The 17,784-nt window shown below is 39.2% G+C and overlaps 2 protein-coding genes across 3 annotated transcripts in view; both read left to right on the forward strand.

Annotated features, from left to right (window-relative positions):
* The window catches only part of LOC131335226 (long chain base biosynthesis protein 2a), a 66,010-nt gene extending 63,386 nt beyond the window's left edge, over nucleotides 1–2,624 (forward strand). For both annotated transcript variants that reach the window (XM_058370488.1, XM_058370487.1), the window contains exons 10-13: nucleotides 509–635; nucleotides 734–900; nucleotides 1,347–1,454; nucleotides 2,244–2,624. In XM_058370488.1, the coding sequence (XP_058226471.1) occupies nucleotides 509–635; nucleotides 734–900; nucleotides 1,347–1,454; nucleotides 2,244–2,339 (498 nt within the window). In that variant the 3' untranslated portion in view covers nucleotides 2,340–2,624. The remainder of the gene's footprint in view (nucleotides 1–508; nucleotides 636–733; nucleotides 901–1,346; nucleotides 1,455–2,243) is intronic.
* Nucleotides 2,625–9,055: 6,431 nt separating this feature from the next.
* On the forward strand, nucleotides 9,056–16,755 carry LOC131335230 (V-type proton ATPase subunit C). The gene is made up of 11 exons (XM_058370491.1): nucleotides 9,056–9,425; nucleotides 9,522–9,590; nucleotides 9,685–9,812; nucleotides 9,913–10,012; nucleotides 14,153–14,220; nucleotides 14,438–14,579; nucleotides 14,830–14,946; nucleotides 15,138–15,263; nucleotides 15,608–15,691; nucleotides 15,799–15,878; nucleotides 16,404–16,755. The coding sequence occupies exons 1-11, from the start codon at nucleotides 9,312–9,314 to the stop codon at nucleotides 16,498–16,500; spliced, it is 1,125 nt and encodes a 374-aa protein (XP_058226474.1). The 5' UTR covers nucleotides 9,056–9,311; the 3' UTR covers nucleotides 16,501–16,755.
* Nucleotides 16,756–17,784: the final 1,029 nt, after the last annotated feature.

A 17,784-nucleotide genomic window follows, 5' to 3' on the forward strand; every position in this document is an offset into this window, starting at 1 on the left:
TGATACACCTTCCCAACTTTCTTTTGGATTTAACATGTTGAAGTTCTGCCAAAAGATCCACATTTATTGTTACTTGGTTCCAGGCCTCTAGGGTCAACCGTTGATTTCTATAAATCTTCTTGATTTGCCAGAGTTGTGCGTATTTTAATCCTAAATTTGGCTGCCTCATACACAAATGAGTCAAATGACAGCTTGCCTGAGCCTTTGTATGACCTTGCAGGTTTATAATTGGTTAAGGATAAATTCTTTTACCTTTTAATTGTCATATATTCAAAGCCTTTGGCTTCATTCCAAAGTACACTTTTGTTCTTGCATTCAACATTTATCCTGATTCTATGGTACCAGGGTGATGCGGGTGATAGCTGCACCTCACCATTCATCGAATCATGATCATCCAATGTTCCATTTTACCTCCTGTACATTTTTGTTTAACAGCCATTTTCTGTGTTTCTTCAGACTTATTGTGCTACAAATATTTGTCTTTCAATTCTAGTTTTTGATGTTTCAGGAACTTATTCAATTTTTGAAGCATACTTGTCCTGCTCATCTTTATGCCACATCAATATCACCTCCAGCTGCACAACAAATTATTTCTTCAATAAAGGTTATTCTTGGGGAGGATGGTTCTAGCAGAGGTGCAAACACTTATGTCCCCGTCCACTGCATAACTTTTACGATGCATCCAGTACAGCATATAAATTGACTGGGCAACTTTGTGTGTGTGTGTCAATAGGGGCTCAAAAACTTGCACGGATCCGGGAGAACAGCAACTTTTTTAGGTCAGAACTGCAGAAGATGGGTTTTGAGGTTCTAGGTGATAACGATTCTCCTGTAATGCCTATCATGCTCTACAATCCAGCAAAAATTCCTGCTTTTTCACGGGAGTGTCTGAGACAGAATGTGAGTTAATGTTGAAAGAGTCCTTGCGTACCATTTCTGCTTAATTTTATGAGGGTTTAACAGCCCCTCTGGATGAAGAGGTTTGGGGATAAAAGAAACGAAATGAGAATCCAATTTTGTTTCTCACCATTCCTCAACTAAAATTAGTGAGATTTGGTGTGAGCCCATAGTCCATTCCTTTCTCACCATTCAAAGGGGCTTTGAAAGTGCTTCTGGTACAGCAGAATTCTTGTTTCTTCTGTTGCCAAAGCAAGAGTGGCTTTTACAGAAGCAAATGCACATCTTTAAATGCTTTAGATGATTGTGCGTTGCTCTTGCAAAAGCCATTTTCTTGGTGACACAGCTGGCCAGGTTTCGAATTATTCTGGATGGCACTTACTTTTTATGCCTTAGACATAATTTTTCCCTCAATGTATTATGATTCTCATCGGAGAATGTGGATGCAGCTTGCTGTCGTGACGGTTGCATTTCCAGCTACCCCTCTTCTTCTGGCTAGGGCACGTATTTGCATTTCTGCTTCTCACACCAGGGAAGACCTGCTCAAAGGCTTGGAGGTGATTATCTGTCCATGGATTATCATCTGATTAGTCCCTATTTTCTGAATATCTTTTGCATTAAATCCAACACTTGTCCCTCTCTCAGTTAAACCTTAGGTAAGTAGGAAACAATGAGATTGAGAGTGTAATCTGAACCTATCTTGGAAGTGTGCATTAGGAACAACATTAACACTCTATTTGTTGTGGTGAAAAACAATTTGCAGAAAATAACTTTTGTATTTGCGACGTAAAACAGAAGTTGATTTTAACACTCTATTTGTCGTTACCCAAAAAATGAGTTGATTTTACAGAAATTGTTTTTCATGTCAGCACTAGTACCACACCCCCACCACTACCACTCCCCTACAGCTAACACCCATGGCTGACACTCGACACCCACCACAGTGCCGCCAGCCTGCCACACACCCAGCGTCACTACCATACTAGCACCAGCATTTTCAAGGTTGTAACCAAACACAAGAAGCTGTTTCCGTTCAGAAAATGTTTTCTGGGGGCAACATGATCTACCGAAACAAATTAAGCACTTGCGCTTATTTATTCTTCTAGAGCTTTGAATGTTCTTTGCATGGTAGGGCTTTTTTTTATCACAAAATCTTGCATTACTTTGAGACATTTATTTGTTGACTCCAGTTTTATCTATAATCATACTACCTAGTCTACTCACCTTACTTTTAGATGATACTGCCCCTGAAGGTGCAAGGAGGGTGTTTTTTTGTAAGTTCAGGACCGAACAATTGGTTTTTCTGCACGTAGCTTATTCTTTGCACGGAATGTTCCTCTTACTAGGTTATAAGCAGAGTTGGGGACCTTGTGGGCATAAAATATTTCCCAGCTGAACCAAAGAAACTGTTACTGGAGGAAGGTAGAGTCAAGTTGGAGTAAAGACGATATGAGATGATGATTGAAGAAGTTTTCTCAAGTCTCTGGAAAGAGCTTTGTGAGTTCATTTTGCCTTAGTAATTGTATTTCCTGGGTCTGGTGCTCTATAGATGTGACCAGTTGGATTTTGTCGACTCGATGTACAGATGCAGCTGTAATTTCCCTTCCGTGTGATTGTGCTTGTCAAATACGGAGTATTTATTTCCGTTCAGGGTGTTTTTTTGTATCGTTTTTGCAAGTTTACAAATCAATGTCATTTATAACGGTTGAATCAATAGGCTTTCTACATCTTCTTCGTGGAATTATTTTCGTTGGTGGTTAATTTTTTTTCGCTCCTTGTCAAAGCATTGACTGTTCGGATTCGTTTTGGCAATAAAAACAAAAAAACAAAAACATGCACTGAATATTTTAAAAAAATCAGATTAAGAACATAAATAAGCATTAACAAAAGAGGACGAGCTGTGATAATGAAAGTTGAAGCAAATCCAGTTTTATTGCAAGAACCAAATATCCGATTAAAACCACTTCCTATGTAACAGTTGCAGTACAACCTCCTGAGTAATAGGTTTTTTTTCCCTATTGGCTAAAGGAATTCATTCATTTATTTCTAAAATGCAATTAGCGCAACTTCTGTTGAAAGGAATGTTCAAGTTGCACAGCCGGGCTGCGATTGATTCCTCGTTTCTCCAATAATCTCAAATTCAAGTCGCGTTGTAGTACATGGGTGGTGGAGTGGTATATTGCATCAAATCGAAATGAAAAGGCCTGTTTCTCCAACAATCTCAAATTCGAGTCGCGTTATAGGACATGGGTCTGGGGTGGTACTATGCATCAAATCGGAATGAAAAAAAAATAGTAGACCGGGAAACAGAAGGTGATCATGTTTGACTATCGACGCTTTGTAGAAGTTGAAATTTGAATAAACTGGCCGCCATTGTTGTCTTTTGCAGAGCACTTCCATTGCATTCATGTCAAAATCCCAGTTTGAAGGATAATCTAACTTGTTAATGTTAGACCATGTCCAGGATTTGATTGTGCTCCAAAGGCTACATGGAGGATCAACTAACTTGGTAAAAGTTTAGGCAAAACTAGGGATGGCAATGGGGAGGGTCGGGGGTGGATACCACTATCTCCGATCCCCGAACCCAAATCCCTCCCCATCCCCGCCCCGATCCCCACCGGGGATTTATTTTTATCCTACATTCCCGCCCCGATTATTTTTATCCTCCATCCCAATCAAGTCTACACCTCTTACGGTCAGGACCGTCCGCACCTCCCCTTTCCCGATCGAATTTCGATGATCCGAACCGCTCAATGTGTTTATAACATAATTTTAAGGGTAACCGCGAGAAATCGGCCAAAAAAAAATACCGGAAAGGGCTTTATTTGAGCAGTTTTTTATTGAACCGTTCAATAAAAAACTGTTCTGATGAAGCCCTTCCCGATCATTTTTTTTGCCGATTTCTCGTGGGTACCCTTAAAATCACGTTCTGAACAAGCGGCTCGGATCATCGAAATTTGGACGGGAAAGAGGACAAGAGGGGACGTCCGCAACTTAATTAAATTAAGGGCGTCTTTACAAGAAGCTAACTATATACATACATACATACATATATGGTACAATTCTGCAACTTTGTCGAGTGCTTTTACAGATCCTCTTTAAGAATTAGAAGGCGAAACGTGCTTCCTGAATTGCCAACTAACGGCACAGCAGCTGAACTGTCTTGGAGAATTGGATGGTGTTTCCGAGAGAACTAGAGAAAGTACTTGTCCAAGCAAGCAAATAATCTTATTTTTCACTTTGCGGTTCCTACAAAATGGAAAACATGCATGCCACATGATCAAACAGCTATCATCGATCCAATCTTTCCGTGTCCGGGGGGACTCTCCAGCTAGGACATGGATAGATCCATGTATCTGATAAACTTAATTCTTTCACCTTCTACTGATCAAAAGTATAAACATTACTCTTATCAAGCAAGATCCATAAGAAAGTCTTTTAAGAGCTTGATCGTGATCTTATTATATTTAAGCGAAGAGAAAGAATAAAAATACTCGACTTATCGATTAAGTCATCTGTTCATCAAAGATACAGTCACACAGCACTAGCAAGCTTCACATATTACTGTAGTTTTCACCTATATGTATGCTAATTCAAATCACTCCCTTAATGCATGTATTTGGATGACGATATGAGCATCCGACGCTAGAAAATGATTGTTAAGAGACAAAACTAGCAGGCTCACCTGCATGTTCCAACGTAGCCACAGCTTCGCAAAGATTAAAATTAAATGACATGCGCGCAAGCTTCCAAATTCTCCTGCTTTGGGATCTCTCAGCTGTTCTACATGTTGGATTCACTCAACAAAGTCAAAAAAGTAAAAGAGCCCATGTTATCTTATAGATGGACAATGAATATTCTCTCTAAAAGTCATTTGAATGTAGTCATCTGCAAACATCAGCAGAGAATGGAAGTCTTGATTGCAGAAAAAACCTACCCATTTGGAGTCTGTGTCACCGGGAAATCGTAGTGTTACATCGCGAAAGTCTGTGTTACATGGACTCGGGTGCGAGTATCGGGTGCAGGTGCAAATCCAAGCGTCGGACCTTTCTAAACTTAAATCTAAAGATACGTGGATATGTGTCCCCAACTTGGGTACGGGTACGGGGACACGTCCTGAACTCTTGTTTGTATCATATATTGCATAATTTTCTCAGATTATGTATTGTAAACTATGTTTACAAATGTATTTAAACTAGAAAGGGTTAAGAAAATTATGTTTTTGCTATTTCCCTATTTCATGTCTATGTAAAATACTTGAATTATCTTTTTTCTAGCTATTAAGGAGGATCATTTAATTCAACAAACTATGACTCACTAAAAGAACGAAAAGGGACCACGAAATCCAAACTCCGTGGAGGAATTCCGTTATGATGTTCCTTTTCTGTAAGTATCTTAACAAGTAGATGATCCGAGTGTCCAAAAGGATACAGGTGTTGGACACATCGCCACGGGTACTTGAGCCAAAATGAAGGATCCATGTAACATAGGCGAAAGTCCCCACCACTTAGAGCTTGTAAACCTAATCCATTCGAACTTTGCATCATTACACGACGAAGCAAACACGGTAAAATTTCGGTCAGACAGAGCCCAACCATTTCTCGTTACCCAAAATAACGACCAAAAACATCATGACATACGTTTTAGAGGGCTTAACAAATAAAAAGTCCAAAACAATCAACTATAGACAAAAGATTAGTCCTACTCCCACCGCCTATCTGAGAGTATACGGGTCAATACGTTTGTACGTAATAAGACTGGTCGAACACTCATTCTTTGAGTTATCTAATGAGATTTGCACGACAATAACATATTCATCCCGCATCACCCCCGATATCATTTTTTGCCTCTTTCCGATCACAACATGAATAACTAATATCCACGAGAGTGCTTGTGCGAAGATTTTATTGTCGTCGTTGAGATATCCTAATGGGTCCGTATTTTGTTGCTGCAAAGAACAAAAGGAATTGAGAACCTACCCAATTCCCCTTTCGGCTACTTCATCTTTGTTGAAACCCAAAACAACCTAATCTCTTAGTCTACTTCTATTAGTACAATGTAGCGGGCTTAATCTTGATGATGTCACTTGTTAAAGGATTAATACCCCAATTGGCCCTAGATTCTTGATGTTCATGTCATCTTCTCAATGCCGCATGTATCTTCTGCAAGAGAGAGAACCAATCAGAAAAGTACAGTACGCCATCCGATGGCTAAGTTAGCAATGGAGCAATGAACTTTGGACGAGCAGAGCTAAGCCAAGCATGGAGAACTGGTGGGGAAAGACAATGAATTGATTCAAGGAAAGTTGGATTCAGATCTTTTTCTCTTGCCCAGTTAGCTGTTGGTAGTTATAGAAAAAAGATGGAGAGGAAAACGTTATGGGTTACCTGACAGCTAACCTTGTTATGTTGAGGGAATTAGGAAATTCTGTAGTTCAGCCCGCGCAACAGGGAATTTGGAAATACTGTCCTTCCGCAGGCTTCCTCGCTGATTGGTTGACAAGACATGACATAATCACCCCGACGTGCACGCCCATCCAATGACTGGTGGCCGGCCATGTTGCTCGCGACGTGGGTGATTTGGGTAAGTTTCTTTCCTGGCCGCTGGACCTCCCGTGTGCTCATCCAGTCGAATGCGTTTGGCTCTATAATTAATTAAGTAGCTGTTTGCTGGGAAATAACTACGCCAATTTGCAAACTTCCTCGTGTGCACATGGTGAGCAACTCTGGTACATTTGTGTTCTGCTCGCCTGAAATTTCTTGCACGGGGTGGGGGTGGAGATGCTGAGACGATGCCCCTTCGCGGCCGGCACTTCATCTAGTTATTATTGATGCCACGTGTAATTCGCTCATTAATTGCTTTTGTCTTTCACTCCTTTATTAAATTTGGAGCTTTGTTAAGTAACGAAAATGATTGAGGTACCGATGGGGTGTAGGGATTTCGTACCGACCGGCCGCGCCGGGTTGTCTCCGGCCACCAGACGGCCGATCCGAGCCGTCCAAAAATTCTAAAAAAAAAAAAAATGAGGGGCCGTGCGCGGGAATTAACGGCATCCGAGGTGTGTAGTGTGCTTGATTTGTAGCACCCCTTTTTCGTATATACGTGTATATACATGAAAAAGAGGTGTTCGGATCAAACACCCTACGCACCTTGGATGCCGTTAATTCTTGAGAGGACCCCCTCGGGTTTTTTTTTTCGAATTTTTGGATAGCTTGGATCGGCCGTCCGGTGGTTGGAGACAGCCCGGCGCAACCGATCGGTACAAAATCCCTACACCCCATCGGTACTTATAGCATTACGAAATCCCGAGTAAGTAATGCCGATAATAATATAATCCCCCACATACAACAAAACAAAAACACAGATGATTTGCAAATGGACTTTCAAAACGTACACAAATTCACAGATATAAATGGATACTAACATGGGTCAGAATTCATATACACCGGTGAGGTATACGAGAACAACAATGCTACAACCATATGGGTCCAGTGTGTGTGGAACCCATTCATATTGTGAGTTAATATGTGTAAGTGTTTGTGTGTCCAATGTAAGTGGGACCCATATATATTATGAATGTGTGTATAAATGTTTGTGTGTTTGCGGGTCTTATTGATATGAGAATAGCCGCAGCGATTACTTACTACACCCGGTAATGAGTCTGCGTTCCAACAAACAAATCTATTTTCTTGATGTTCTCACTGTCCAGTAACTAATGTTTGTGTGTTTGCAGGTCTTATTGATATGAGAATGGCCGCAACAATTACTTACTACACTCGGTAATGAGTCTGCGTTCCAACAAATCCATTTCTTGATGTTCTCGCTGTCCAGTAACTAAAGAGGCTTATTCAAACTCTCCCTTAACTATAACTCGGTATCACTTTAACATCTCATCTTGAAAATGAATCGAGTTGACCCCCTAAAACTATGTATTGTTTTGAGAAAAAACATTTTTTTTTTCATCAGTCCATATTAATTTCTCTTGTAGTTATTTAATTATTTTGTATAAAGTAACTAAATAAAGTAACTAGTTTATAAAATAGCTAGGATATTTATATTTACTATTCAAGATATTATTCTTTCGAATTGTTTGATTATAGGTAAAAATTTGCTATCATCTATGAGGTTTTGTGCAATCTTTTTTTATTATACAGTTATCTATGTCTTTGGTTTAAAGAAACAACTTCCTATGTTTATGTATCTATCTTCATTTCATTTGCTTAAATATAAAAACATTCAAATTCAAAATTATAAATTACTACGGTATATCATTTCTTTATTCTTCTTTTTTTATACTTTAATAACTTCTCATCATCTATCAATATTTATCACGGTGAATAGGACCTGATTATTCCTCAATTTCAATGCATCTTCCATTTCTTCGATCCAACTCCACCTGATGTCGAACGGTACGGCGGCGCGAGGCTACAAGTCCAACTGCGCCCCGCCCCGATTGTTTCATCACTTCGCTCTGCCTCGTTGTCATTCCAAAAAAAAAATTATATGAGTGATTTAAATAGTTTGAAAATAAGATCTTTAAAGAAAATAATCTCGAAATATTTTTTCGGCTTTAGTGTTTTAATTAATTTTCGCAAACAAAAAGTCTTGGAACACAACTTTTAAACATAATTATTTCCGAAAATATTAGATGTATTTGAGTATGTGCATCTAACTAGGCATGCCAATTGCACCTGCCCCGCCCCGAACGGGGCGGGATTTTCACCTCATTTTCGGGTATAGGGTCGGGGTCGAGGTAAAATTTCTAAAACCCGGCCGGGTTCGGGTAGGGTTCAGGGTGAAAGTACCCCGCCCCGACATACATGTCCTTATATTACCCGCCCGAGTTGTATTTATATATAAAATTATACTTTTATTACTAATCTAATTATCATTATACTAATTTTTTTATTTTTTAACCCTAATATTTTTATCATTTTACTAAAAAAAACCTTTTAATCTTACCTTTATATTTCACCATTATACTAAAATATCCCTTTATTTATAATTATTTCATTTTATGTTAATAGTTTTTTTAATTTCTTACGGATCGGGCGGGAACGGAGTATCCAAAAATACCCGGGCGGGATCGGAGCCGTGTAATAATTTTCGGATCAGAGTCGGGTATGCAAAAACCCGCCTCGTCCCCGTTGCCATTCCTACGTCTAACGATTGTGTTTGGTGTTGTTTTTCAAGGGGGTGTTTGCAGCATTGATGTATTGGTGTGAAAAGTGAAACCCCGATCTCACCATTCCTCATCGTCTTTCTCTGTCCGTCTGTCCGTAAAAACAACTTTATCATGTAGGAGTAGTACAAATCAAATCAAATCACCCTTTTTTAGGGCCTTCATCAGTGTATATACCCGAATAGCAATCATCCCAAATTCGAAGGAAGCTCCACCAACAACCAACACAACAATGGCGTCGAGGTATTGGGTGGCCTCTCTCCCCGTCCAAAACTCCGCCTCTTCCCTCTGGAGCCGCTTGCAAGAATCCATCTCCAAACACTCCTTCGACACCTCTCTCTACAGGGTACGCTCTCGCTCTCTCTCTCTCTCTCTCTCTCTCTCTCTCTCTCTGGGTATACAATTCATTCGGAAAAGTTTCTAACTTTGACGTGATTCGCAGTTCAATATCCCGAATCTCCGCGTCGGAACCTTGGATTCCCTTCTGGCCCTCAGCGACGACCTCTACAAGGTGAGAATTTTTCGGAATTCGACGAAAATTCGATGTTTTGTATTCAATTCGATTCGATTGTGCTGAGATTTGTGTAATCCGATGTGATGGGCAGTCGAATGCGTTTGTAGAAGGGGTGTCTCACAAGATACGGCGCCAGATCGAGGAGTTGGAGAGGGTTTCGGGCGTGGTCAGTAGTTCGTTGACGGTCGATGGGATCCCGGTCGATTCGTACTTGACTAGGTAATGCCGTCTGCGCGATTGCAATCTGGGAATTTGGATTATAGATGCGGAGAATTGCGTGTAAGTTGCTTGTGTGTTTTTTATTTGGGTGTTGTTGTAGGTTTGTTTGGGATGAGGCGAAGTACCCGACTATGTCGCCGCTCAAGGAGATTGTAGATGCAATTCATGTTCAAGTTTCCAGGATTGAAGATGATCTCAAGGTATTTTGTTTCGGCCTGTGGATTTATAATCTTAAGTTACGAATCCTGTTTCCTTCTATTTATAGTTGTTTTCTTTAGTATGATCGAGCTGTTATGCGAAGCATTTTTATTATTCTTAATTATTAGTTTGAAAGAGGAATTAGGACTTCTTTTTTCTGTTTACAAGCGTTTGAAAGATACAAGTATCTGAATTACATCAAAAGGGGTGTAAGACCACAATCATACTAAGCTAAATTGATAGGCCATTAAGGGAACAATTTGAACTATTACCTAGACAAATAACCCCCATTCAGGGGAAGAAATAATCAATCTTTGCTTTTGGCATGGATTGACCCCCTGACCTCACCTATAGAAGCGTACAAGGGTAGCCAACTGAGCTAACCAGAGTTGGTTGGTATTGGGACTTCTAATTCAGTAACATACGATATTGCATATTTAGCTATGAAATAATGAAATAAGCTTTGAATGATAAGTTTTATGATTTGGACCTGACATATTCATTAAATGGGATTTATGTACTGAGAAGCTCCCAACTGTATTCGGAGAAGCATGGTAACAAATGTTCATAACCTGTTGAACTTTCAGGATTTAAATCAATTCAACCTTAATTAAAGCAGAAAACACTAGTAGAAGTAGTACCCATAAGGCCAACAAAGCTAAACAAGAAAAGGGGAAATGAAATGGTATTGTAGCAACAATTTGACTAGATATAGCCTTTTTATAACCACGGATTTCTGTCAAAGTTCTATAGCTGATCCAATGAATTGCATTCCCAGGAACTAAAATTGTTATATCAACAGATTGCAAAGAAAGTGTGTCAAAAAAGCCAGTAGTTTTCATGAGTGGTGTGTTTAATTACTGCCTTTGGGACAACCGGACAAGTGCATGGATATGGTTTCTGGTCAGTCTGGATATGAAGTTTCTCACAGTGGTTAAGAGGAAGGTGAAATTTGAAAGAGCATTGGTGCTTGAATTGTTGGTGACTCATTACAATTGAGAATAGACATGTCTACGTTAGGTACAATTGGAAAAATATGCGGTTTTGTGTCATTCACTATATCCAACTCGTTGCCATTTGATCTGGTGGGCATATGTGAAATGATATTTGAAGTGATTCTTATGGGTAAAGTGAAGGCTCTCTTCAAAGCAGTTAAAGCAAGGGTCAATGGAGCATACCTTCATGTTGTGGTCATGTATTCTACTTAAGGTCTTAAGTTTGTCTCTATAGAAAGCAAATATTGTGGAACAAATTTCTCCATTCCAAGTTGGTGATTGAGTTTCTAGTGAAGGCTGTTAAGTTACCAATTTTCCTAAACGCTTATTATGCCTTGTTCTCTTCCCTTTTCAAAAAGCATTTTTCAAAAAATTCTCCCTAGATCCTCCCTACTTCCAACATTTCTCTCTCTATCTCTCTTCACTTATTACCCCTACTATTTTTCAAAAAACTTTTCAAATACCAAACCAAACACAGCAGGTATTAGAAAATGGACCCAACAATGTATATCAAGCTATCTAATGCCTTCCCTCAGGTCCAACCCCATCTTGCACGTGGAGATCCAAATTTCATTTATTTTTGCAAAAGAATGCAAATGGGGGAACAAATGCAAATAGAGAGACTTGTTGTAACCTAGCTCTGATACCATATTAAGTTACCAATTATTCCAAAAGCTTAAGTTGTTAGGAAATGGGCTAAATTTTGTATATCAAGCTATCTAACATGTTACACGGTAGAACTCAATTCCAAAAGCTAGCTATTGAAGTGAGGATGATCTCACCTTAGGCGATGTGGGACTTCACTTCACACCTTCCTCACGTGCTGGGTGCAGGCCAGAGGCACATACCCTACCCATCTTTGGTACCTAGTTTTGATACCATCCTAAAGCATTCAACTCAAAATCAATTGGCAATAAATGGAGAGGCTGGCCAAGCTCACATACTAGTTTTGGAGGTTATAATTAACCAATGTGGGACAAGTTCTAACAATCCCCACACATGCTACCCCTGACTTGCGCTTGGATAGGTAAACAAAGGATCCATAACATTGGGATCGTAGCGAAACAAGGTGCATGCACAAGCAATTTGGTAATCAATCAAAAGAGTCTTTTCCAAAAACCTCCTATACCCTCGCTCTAATATCATGTCACATGGCCTTGGGTAGAACTCAACCCCAGAAGTTATCTATTGAAATGAGGGTGCCCCTATTCTTATATACTTCATATTACTTTGATACCCAGTCGATGTGGGACTTCGCTTCACAAAGGCATATTGCTAGGATTTGATTAGATATTTCATTGAATTGTTTCCTTGGAGGCATATGGAACGCTAAAGGTTCCTCAAAGTGTGAGACAACTTAAAAGAAGAAAGTATTGCCAAATAAATGTTGCATGTGTACAGAGGTGAGGGAAACGAGACATTGCCTCTACATCTTTGCCTTGGCTATGTATGTTGTGGTATGGGTAGTTCAATGGTTAAGTAAGACTTTGTCAGGAAGGGTACAATGCATTGTCATTTGTTTGATGTGGTATTTGAGTGTAACAGCGCTTACTAATTAGTGTTCGAGGCCCTGGGTTCATCTGGAACAAAATAGGGTCTCCTCAACCTTTCCCCGGTAAGATGGGAAAAACTGGAGGCTGGAATATATAGGCCTCAATGAGTTCCTGAAATTCTTGTCTGCTGGAAACATTGAGTCTGGGTTTTTCATTTGGTTTTAGAATATTTTCTACTGGTGGATTGTCGAGCAGGGTAGATCCCTCCAGCTTTCCTTTCTTATATATATATTTTTTAAAATTGTTCATTTCTCTGTTTCATGTATGGGTAAACCACTTGGTCACTGTTTTTCAGGCTGCTTAAGAAAATATTGACAGTTAGGCTGACGTTTGGCTTGGTGTGCCAAATTTATTATTATTATTATTATTATTATTATTATTATTATCTTAAAGAGCCTTCTTGGTTACAAGTCAAAAAATGTGTCAAAAGTTCTCTGTTCTTTTTCTTTCTGAATTGCACGCGTGCCTGAAGTTTAGCCCGTTTGAACTTGGCCCAGTACTTGGTGCATTATTTTCCACCATGAAATTTGGCAAATAAAGTGAAGCCAAACACAACTCAGGTCATCTTGCTGTTTGGGCTAAAAATTTATAAAATCTTGGTTGAGTAACTTGAGTTGCATTTGTTCTGGCATTTTGGGCAAAAAGAAATATTATGTTTTATAGAGAGGTTTTAATTTGTTAAACACTTAAACTCAACATTTGTTTAATAAAGGGATTTTGGTTGCTTGCACTTGGCATAATGTTTTTGCACATATATTTTGAAGCGTCTAACCTTACACTAGTGATGTTAATTGGTAATGCATTATATACAAGAAGTTGAAAATGTTGGAACAAAAAGATTTACGAAAACCAGCAACAATGTAAATCGCAGAAGTACTCCCCAAAATGGTGCTGTAAATTTAAAGGAATTGATGATAATACAACTCAGCAGTATCTCTTTTAAGTCCCTCTTATCACGAAATAGAGCTAATTAAATCAAACAAAAAAATGCACTCCCCATAAACAGGGAAAATGCAGAAAGGGTTTCACATTAGGCTCGTTCCTGTTGCAGAAAGTGCATTGAGCGTCTCTGGTTACTTGATAGCACTAATAGGCCCCTGCTAAGGCTGATTGGATGAACCTAAACAATTAGTTACAGTAGAGGACCTACCATCTCTCTCTAGTTGGGTATAGACAGGATTGAACAGAAAGCTCTTTTTGTTTTTCTACTCCATTCTGTCTATGTTATTTTCGTTCCTAATCGACACATCAGTACTTTAGATGATGAAGATGATTGTTTGTGAACCAATATTGTCGCAATGGGTTATTTTCATAGGGGGGTGGAGCTTCATTATATGTGAGCCTCTCTTATGCGCGGATTAGGGTTTTTTCTTTTTTTTTTCTGAAATGAAAGTAGCTGTGGAATCTCGAGATTGGCTAAACAACCGTGTGCTCACCCAGGCGCCAAAGTTCATTTCTTCCAGCATCCGCCTAGGCAATGACCACATCTAGGTTCAGTGAATTAGAAGCCTCCGTTTCCACTTGGATGTATTTATTCGTTCACATTTTTTATAGTCTCTTGATCATGCTATTGTTTTCTGTCTTACCATCATAGGTTCGCGTTGCTGAGTATAACAATGTACGCAGTCAACTTAATGCCATAAACAGAAAGCAGGGTGGGAGGTATGTCCCAAGTTTCAGTTCGCCTACCCTGTTAAAATCGTGTTGATAGTTGGTTGTCATGATTAATGCATTCAACTTAATGCTCTGTTAAAAACCTTCACGGTTACATGTTTCCAGAGGTCAAGGACCTTTTTTTGGTTGTCATATCCAATGTAGTGTGATGCCTTCTTTATCTAGATTTTACAGTTCTGTTTGTACTTTTTTCTGCTTATTCCAGCTTGGCTGTTCGTGATCTGTCCAACTTAGTTAAGCCACAGGATATCGTCACATCAGAGCATTTGGAAACCCTCCTTGCCATTGTTCCTAAATATTCAGAGAGGGATTGGTTGTCTAGCTATGAGACACTCACCACCTATGTGGTAAAAACTCCCTTATCTGTTTAAGATGTCAACTTATTCTGTTATCATGATCATCAATTTATTATTTGAAAATAGCATGACTACATGGAAGATGAAGTTTTTAAGTTCGCTTAGGATTAGAGAGTTGCGGCTGCACTTATTGAGAAGTGCCATCTTTCTTCATCAAGAATTTTATATATTTTAAGAAGCAGAATCTATTTAGTCTTTCCCTTCATTAAATTCCACTTTTTTACAGAACTATTTGTTTTAGGTCCCCAGATCTTCCAAGAAGCTATACGAGGACAATGAGTATGCTCTTCATACTGTAACACTTTTCCGACGTGATGCCGACAACTTCAGAAATAAGGCGCGCGAAAGAGGTTTCCAAGTGAGTTTGTTGCTCAAGCGATGGCCTTGTTTTTTTAAGCATTTTTTATCACAGTTTTAGCTTATGTTTTATGGTGGATGTCTTGCTCCTACTCTGGTGAGATAGCAAGTGCATTAACAATCCTGGAATGGTAGTGATATCTGTGAAGGTGCCTTCTTATGTTCTGCTGTTTGATTCTTCTTGTGATTCAGATTCGTGAATTTGAATATAGCCCCGAAACACAAGACAATAGGAAGCAGGAGCTAGAAAAGTTGATGCAAGATCAGGAGACGCTCAGAAGCTCTCTTCTCCAATGGTGCTATGCCAGCTATGGGGAGGTACTGCATATCAGTTCACAATGTTCTGCCATTATTGGTGGTTTCTGTAATGTATAGTGGAACTTGAACAAACCAATAATGATGTTAGTCATGGTGTTTGGGAGAGATGAGGGACTTCCAAAAAAACATCTCATGCAGTAGTGTACCTTTCCTTGCTCATGGGGTTCTAAATCATGTTGTGTGATTTGGCAAATAATGAACCACAGGCCCCAGTTCAATGTTGTTCAAGCACTTAGGTGACTGAGAGCATTTTACTTTTTCATCTGTTACTGTTCTGTCACCTCATGGAATATTTTACGATTGATGTTTCAATAAATTTGTTTTGACTACATGGTATCATGCAGGTTTTCAGCTCATGGATGCACTTCTGTGCTGTACGTTTATTTGCAGAAAGTATTTTGAGATATGGATTGCCACCATCTTTCCTGGTAATTAAATTGCGTAGCTCTCTACCCGTCACCCAATAATTATATATTAAGTTTCTCCTCCTATCATTTATTTTTGGCCTAATAATTTGCAATCTTATTGATTTCAGTCAGTTGTATTATCACCTTCCGTGAAAAGTGAGAAGAAAGTACGATCTATCCTAGAGGAACTATGTGACAGCAGAAACAGGTACTTAGATGAGCATCCATAGTTGTACTTTATTCTATTCCATCAACCTCATGTTTAACCAAATCCATACCAGTACCTGGTCTCCTATTAATTGTTTCCAATGGCCTGTTTGTTTGAATAGACTAACTAATAGTAAACTTGATATATAATTCTGATCGACATATGCATACAAACACTGCCCTATTTTCAAGGACCTTGGTAAATGGACTCGAAAAGGGTAGTACAAACTTTTTGAGTTGAGTGTTGTTCACCTTCCACTTAAGAGGGTGAATATTACCCTTCTTCCTATTAGTTGAAATGGTGTAGACCCCACCACAAAGTGATGTCATGCTTACCAAAAAGTGTATTGCATGGTAAACTTGACATCACTTTGTGGTAGGGTCCACACCATTTCAACCAATAAAAGAAAGGGTAATGTTCACCCTCTTTTAAGGAGGGTGAACAAAATAATTGCTCTCAAACTTTTTGCTCCGCATTGCTGTGTCTGTTGTGTTGATATTTCTTGTTCAATATATGAAATTGCAGCACATTCTGGAAATATGAAGAGGAAGGAGGGATGGCTGGTCTCGGAGGTGATGCGGATGCACATCCTTATGTCTGTTTCACAATAAATCTTGTCTGAGGGAAGTAATTCCAGCTTCAGTGCCCAAAAACTGAGTTGGATCATCTCAGCCTGCAATAATAAGAACGAATGCTGAACCTGTATAATAGGATACTAGTAACTGCCTGTGGGATTTCAGTTTTCGAAGAGTACCATTGTTTTTCTTTTTCACCGGTTTTTTAATCAGTGTAAACATTTTGAATTGAATTTGTAAGAGTTTGTTTGGAGGTTTGAACAATCCTTGCTTTGCTATTGTATTTATTATTGGATTGACTATTGGAGCTGGGTGTAGTGATTCCTTTACTTACCAGAACTTTCTATGGTTAGATTAAAAACTGCTTCGGCTTGTGGAACCTCAATTGTATTTCCGTTGTGTAGTTCCTCTTGGGTAGTGTTTGAATCGCAGCCCTATGTAAAGGGTTGTCAAGAGAAAGGAAAATGAGAGGGACCGAAGATATTGATTCATCTTCTTAACCTCACAATGTACATTAATACTGCTAACTTCACGGTGGATAGCCAGCCAATACGTACCACTATATTGAGCAGGTTCTATGATCAGTCTGCGACCCTTGGATGCCGCGGGTGGCCTTGGGGTGATTCTTCTCTCTTCCTCAATTATTCTCTTTTCATAATCTCACAAACCCATGATTCACAAACTCTGATCTTTTGTTTTCTGGGATAGCCTAGCTCGGAAAATAGGGATACACTAGTTGTCAAATTCCAACTCTTTTTACTGAGGAGACCAGAACCAAGATTTTCCTGTCGATTTTCCTGTCCTAAGCCGGTGGGGTGGGCCTGTTCTGGGTTGGGGCTAGACCTCCCCATACTTGATTTGAAATAAGGAGTAATTATTAATTATCCAGTGTCCTCGGACACCGCCACGTATTTGCATGTTGTAATTATTTGGGAAAAGAGAGTGTAAATGAAATAGCTTGAGTTTTTCAAAGAAAGCCCCTTTCACATTTTCCCTAATCCAATCCTTCAAGACATTGAAGTTTAAAAACAAGCGCAAGTGCCCTCAGGTCAATGATGGACGCAAAATTTTAGGTTTTGGTTGTGGATTTAACCTAAAACACACACAATCTTCAAACAAGAACACAAAGAACCGACATAGATTTTTACGTGGTTTTTTCAATTGTGTAATTAGGTTACTATTAGTTTTCACTATGTAATGAAAAAAAAAGTGTACATATTACGTCAGCTGTTGCAACTTACATACATATTAGGGGCTTTGTCCCCTATACTTCTGCTACTTGACCGGGCAGGTCGATCCACAACATAGTCAACAAAGTGGTAAAGTTTTGA

Source organism: Rhododendron vialii, chromosome 8a, assembly GCF_030253575.1.
Source record: "Rhododendron vialii isolate Sample 1 chromosome 8a, ASM3025357v1".
Classification (NCBI taxonomy): domain Eukaryota; kingdom Viridiplantae; phylum Streptophyta; class Magnoliopsida; order Ericales; family Ericaceae; genus Rhododendron; species Rhododendron vialii.

What these genes read in the sequence shown, in the direction of transcription:
- LOC131335230 (XM_058370491.1), top strand. Translation starts at nt 9,312, where the DNA reads ATGGCGTCGAGGTATTGGGTGGCCTCTCTCCCCGTCCAAAACTCCGCC. An exon ending in AGACACTCACCACCTATGTG is followed by an intron (nt 14,580 to 14,829) that starts GTAAAAACTCCC and finishes TATTTGTTTTAG; the next exon opens with GTCCCCAGATCTTCCAAGAA. An exon ending in CTATGTGACAGCAGAAACAG is followed by an intron (nt 15,879 to 16,403) that starts GTACTTAGATGA and finishes ATGAAATTGCAG; the next exon opens with CACATTCTGGAAATATGAAG.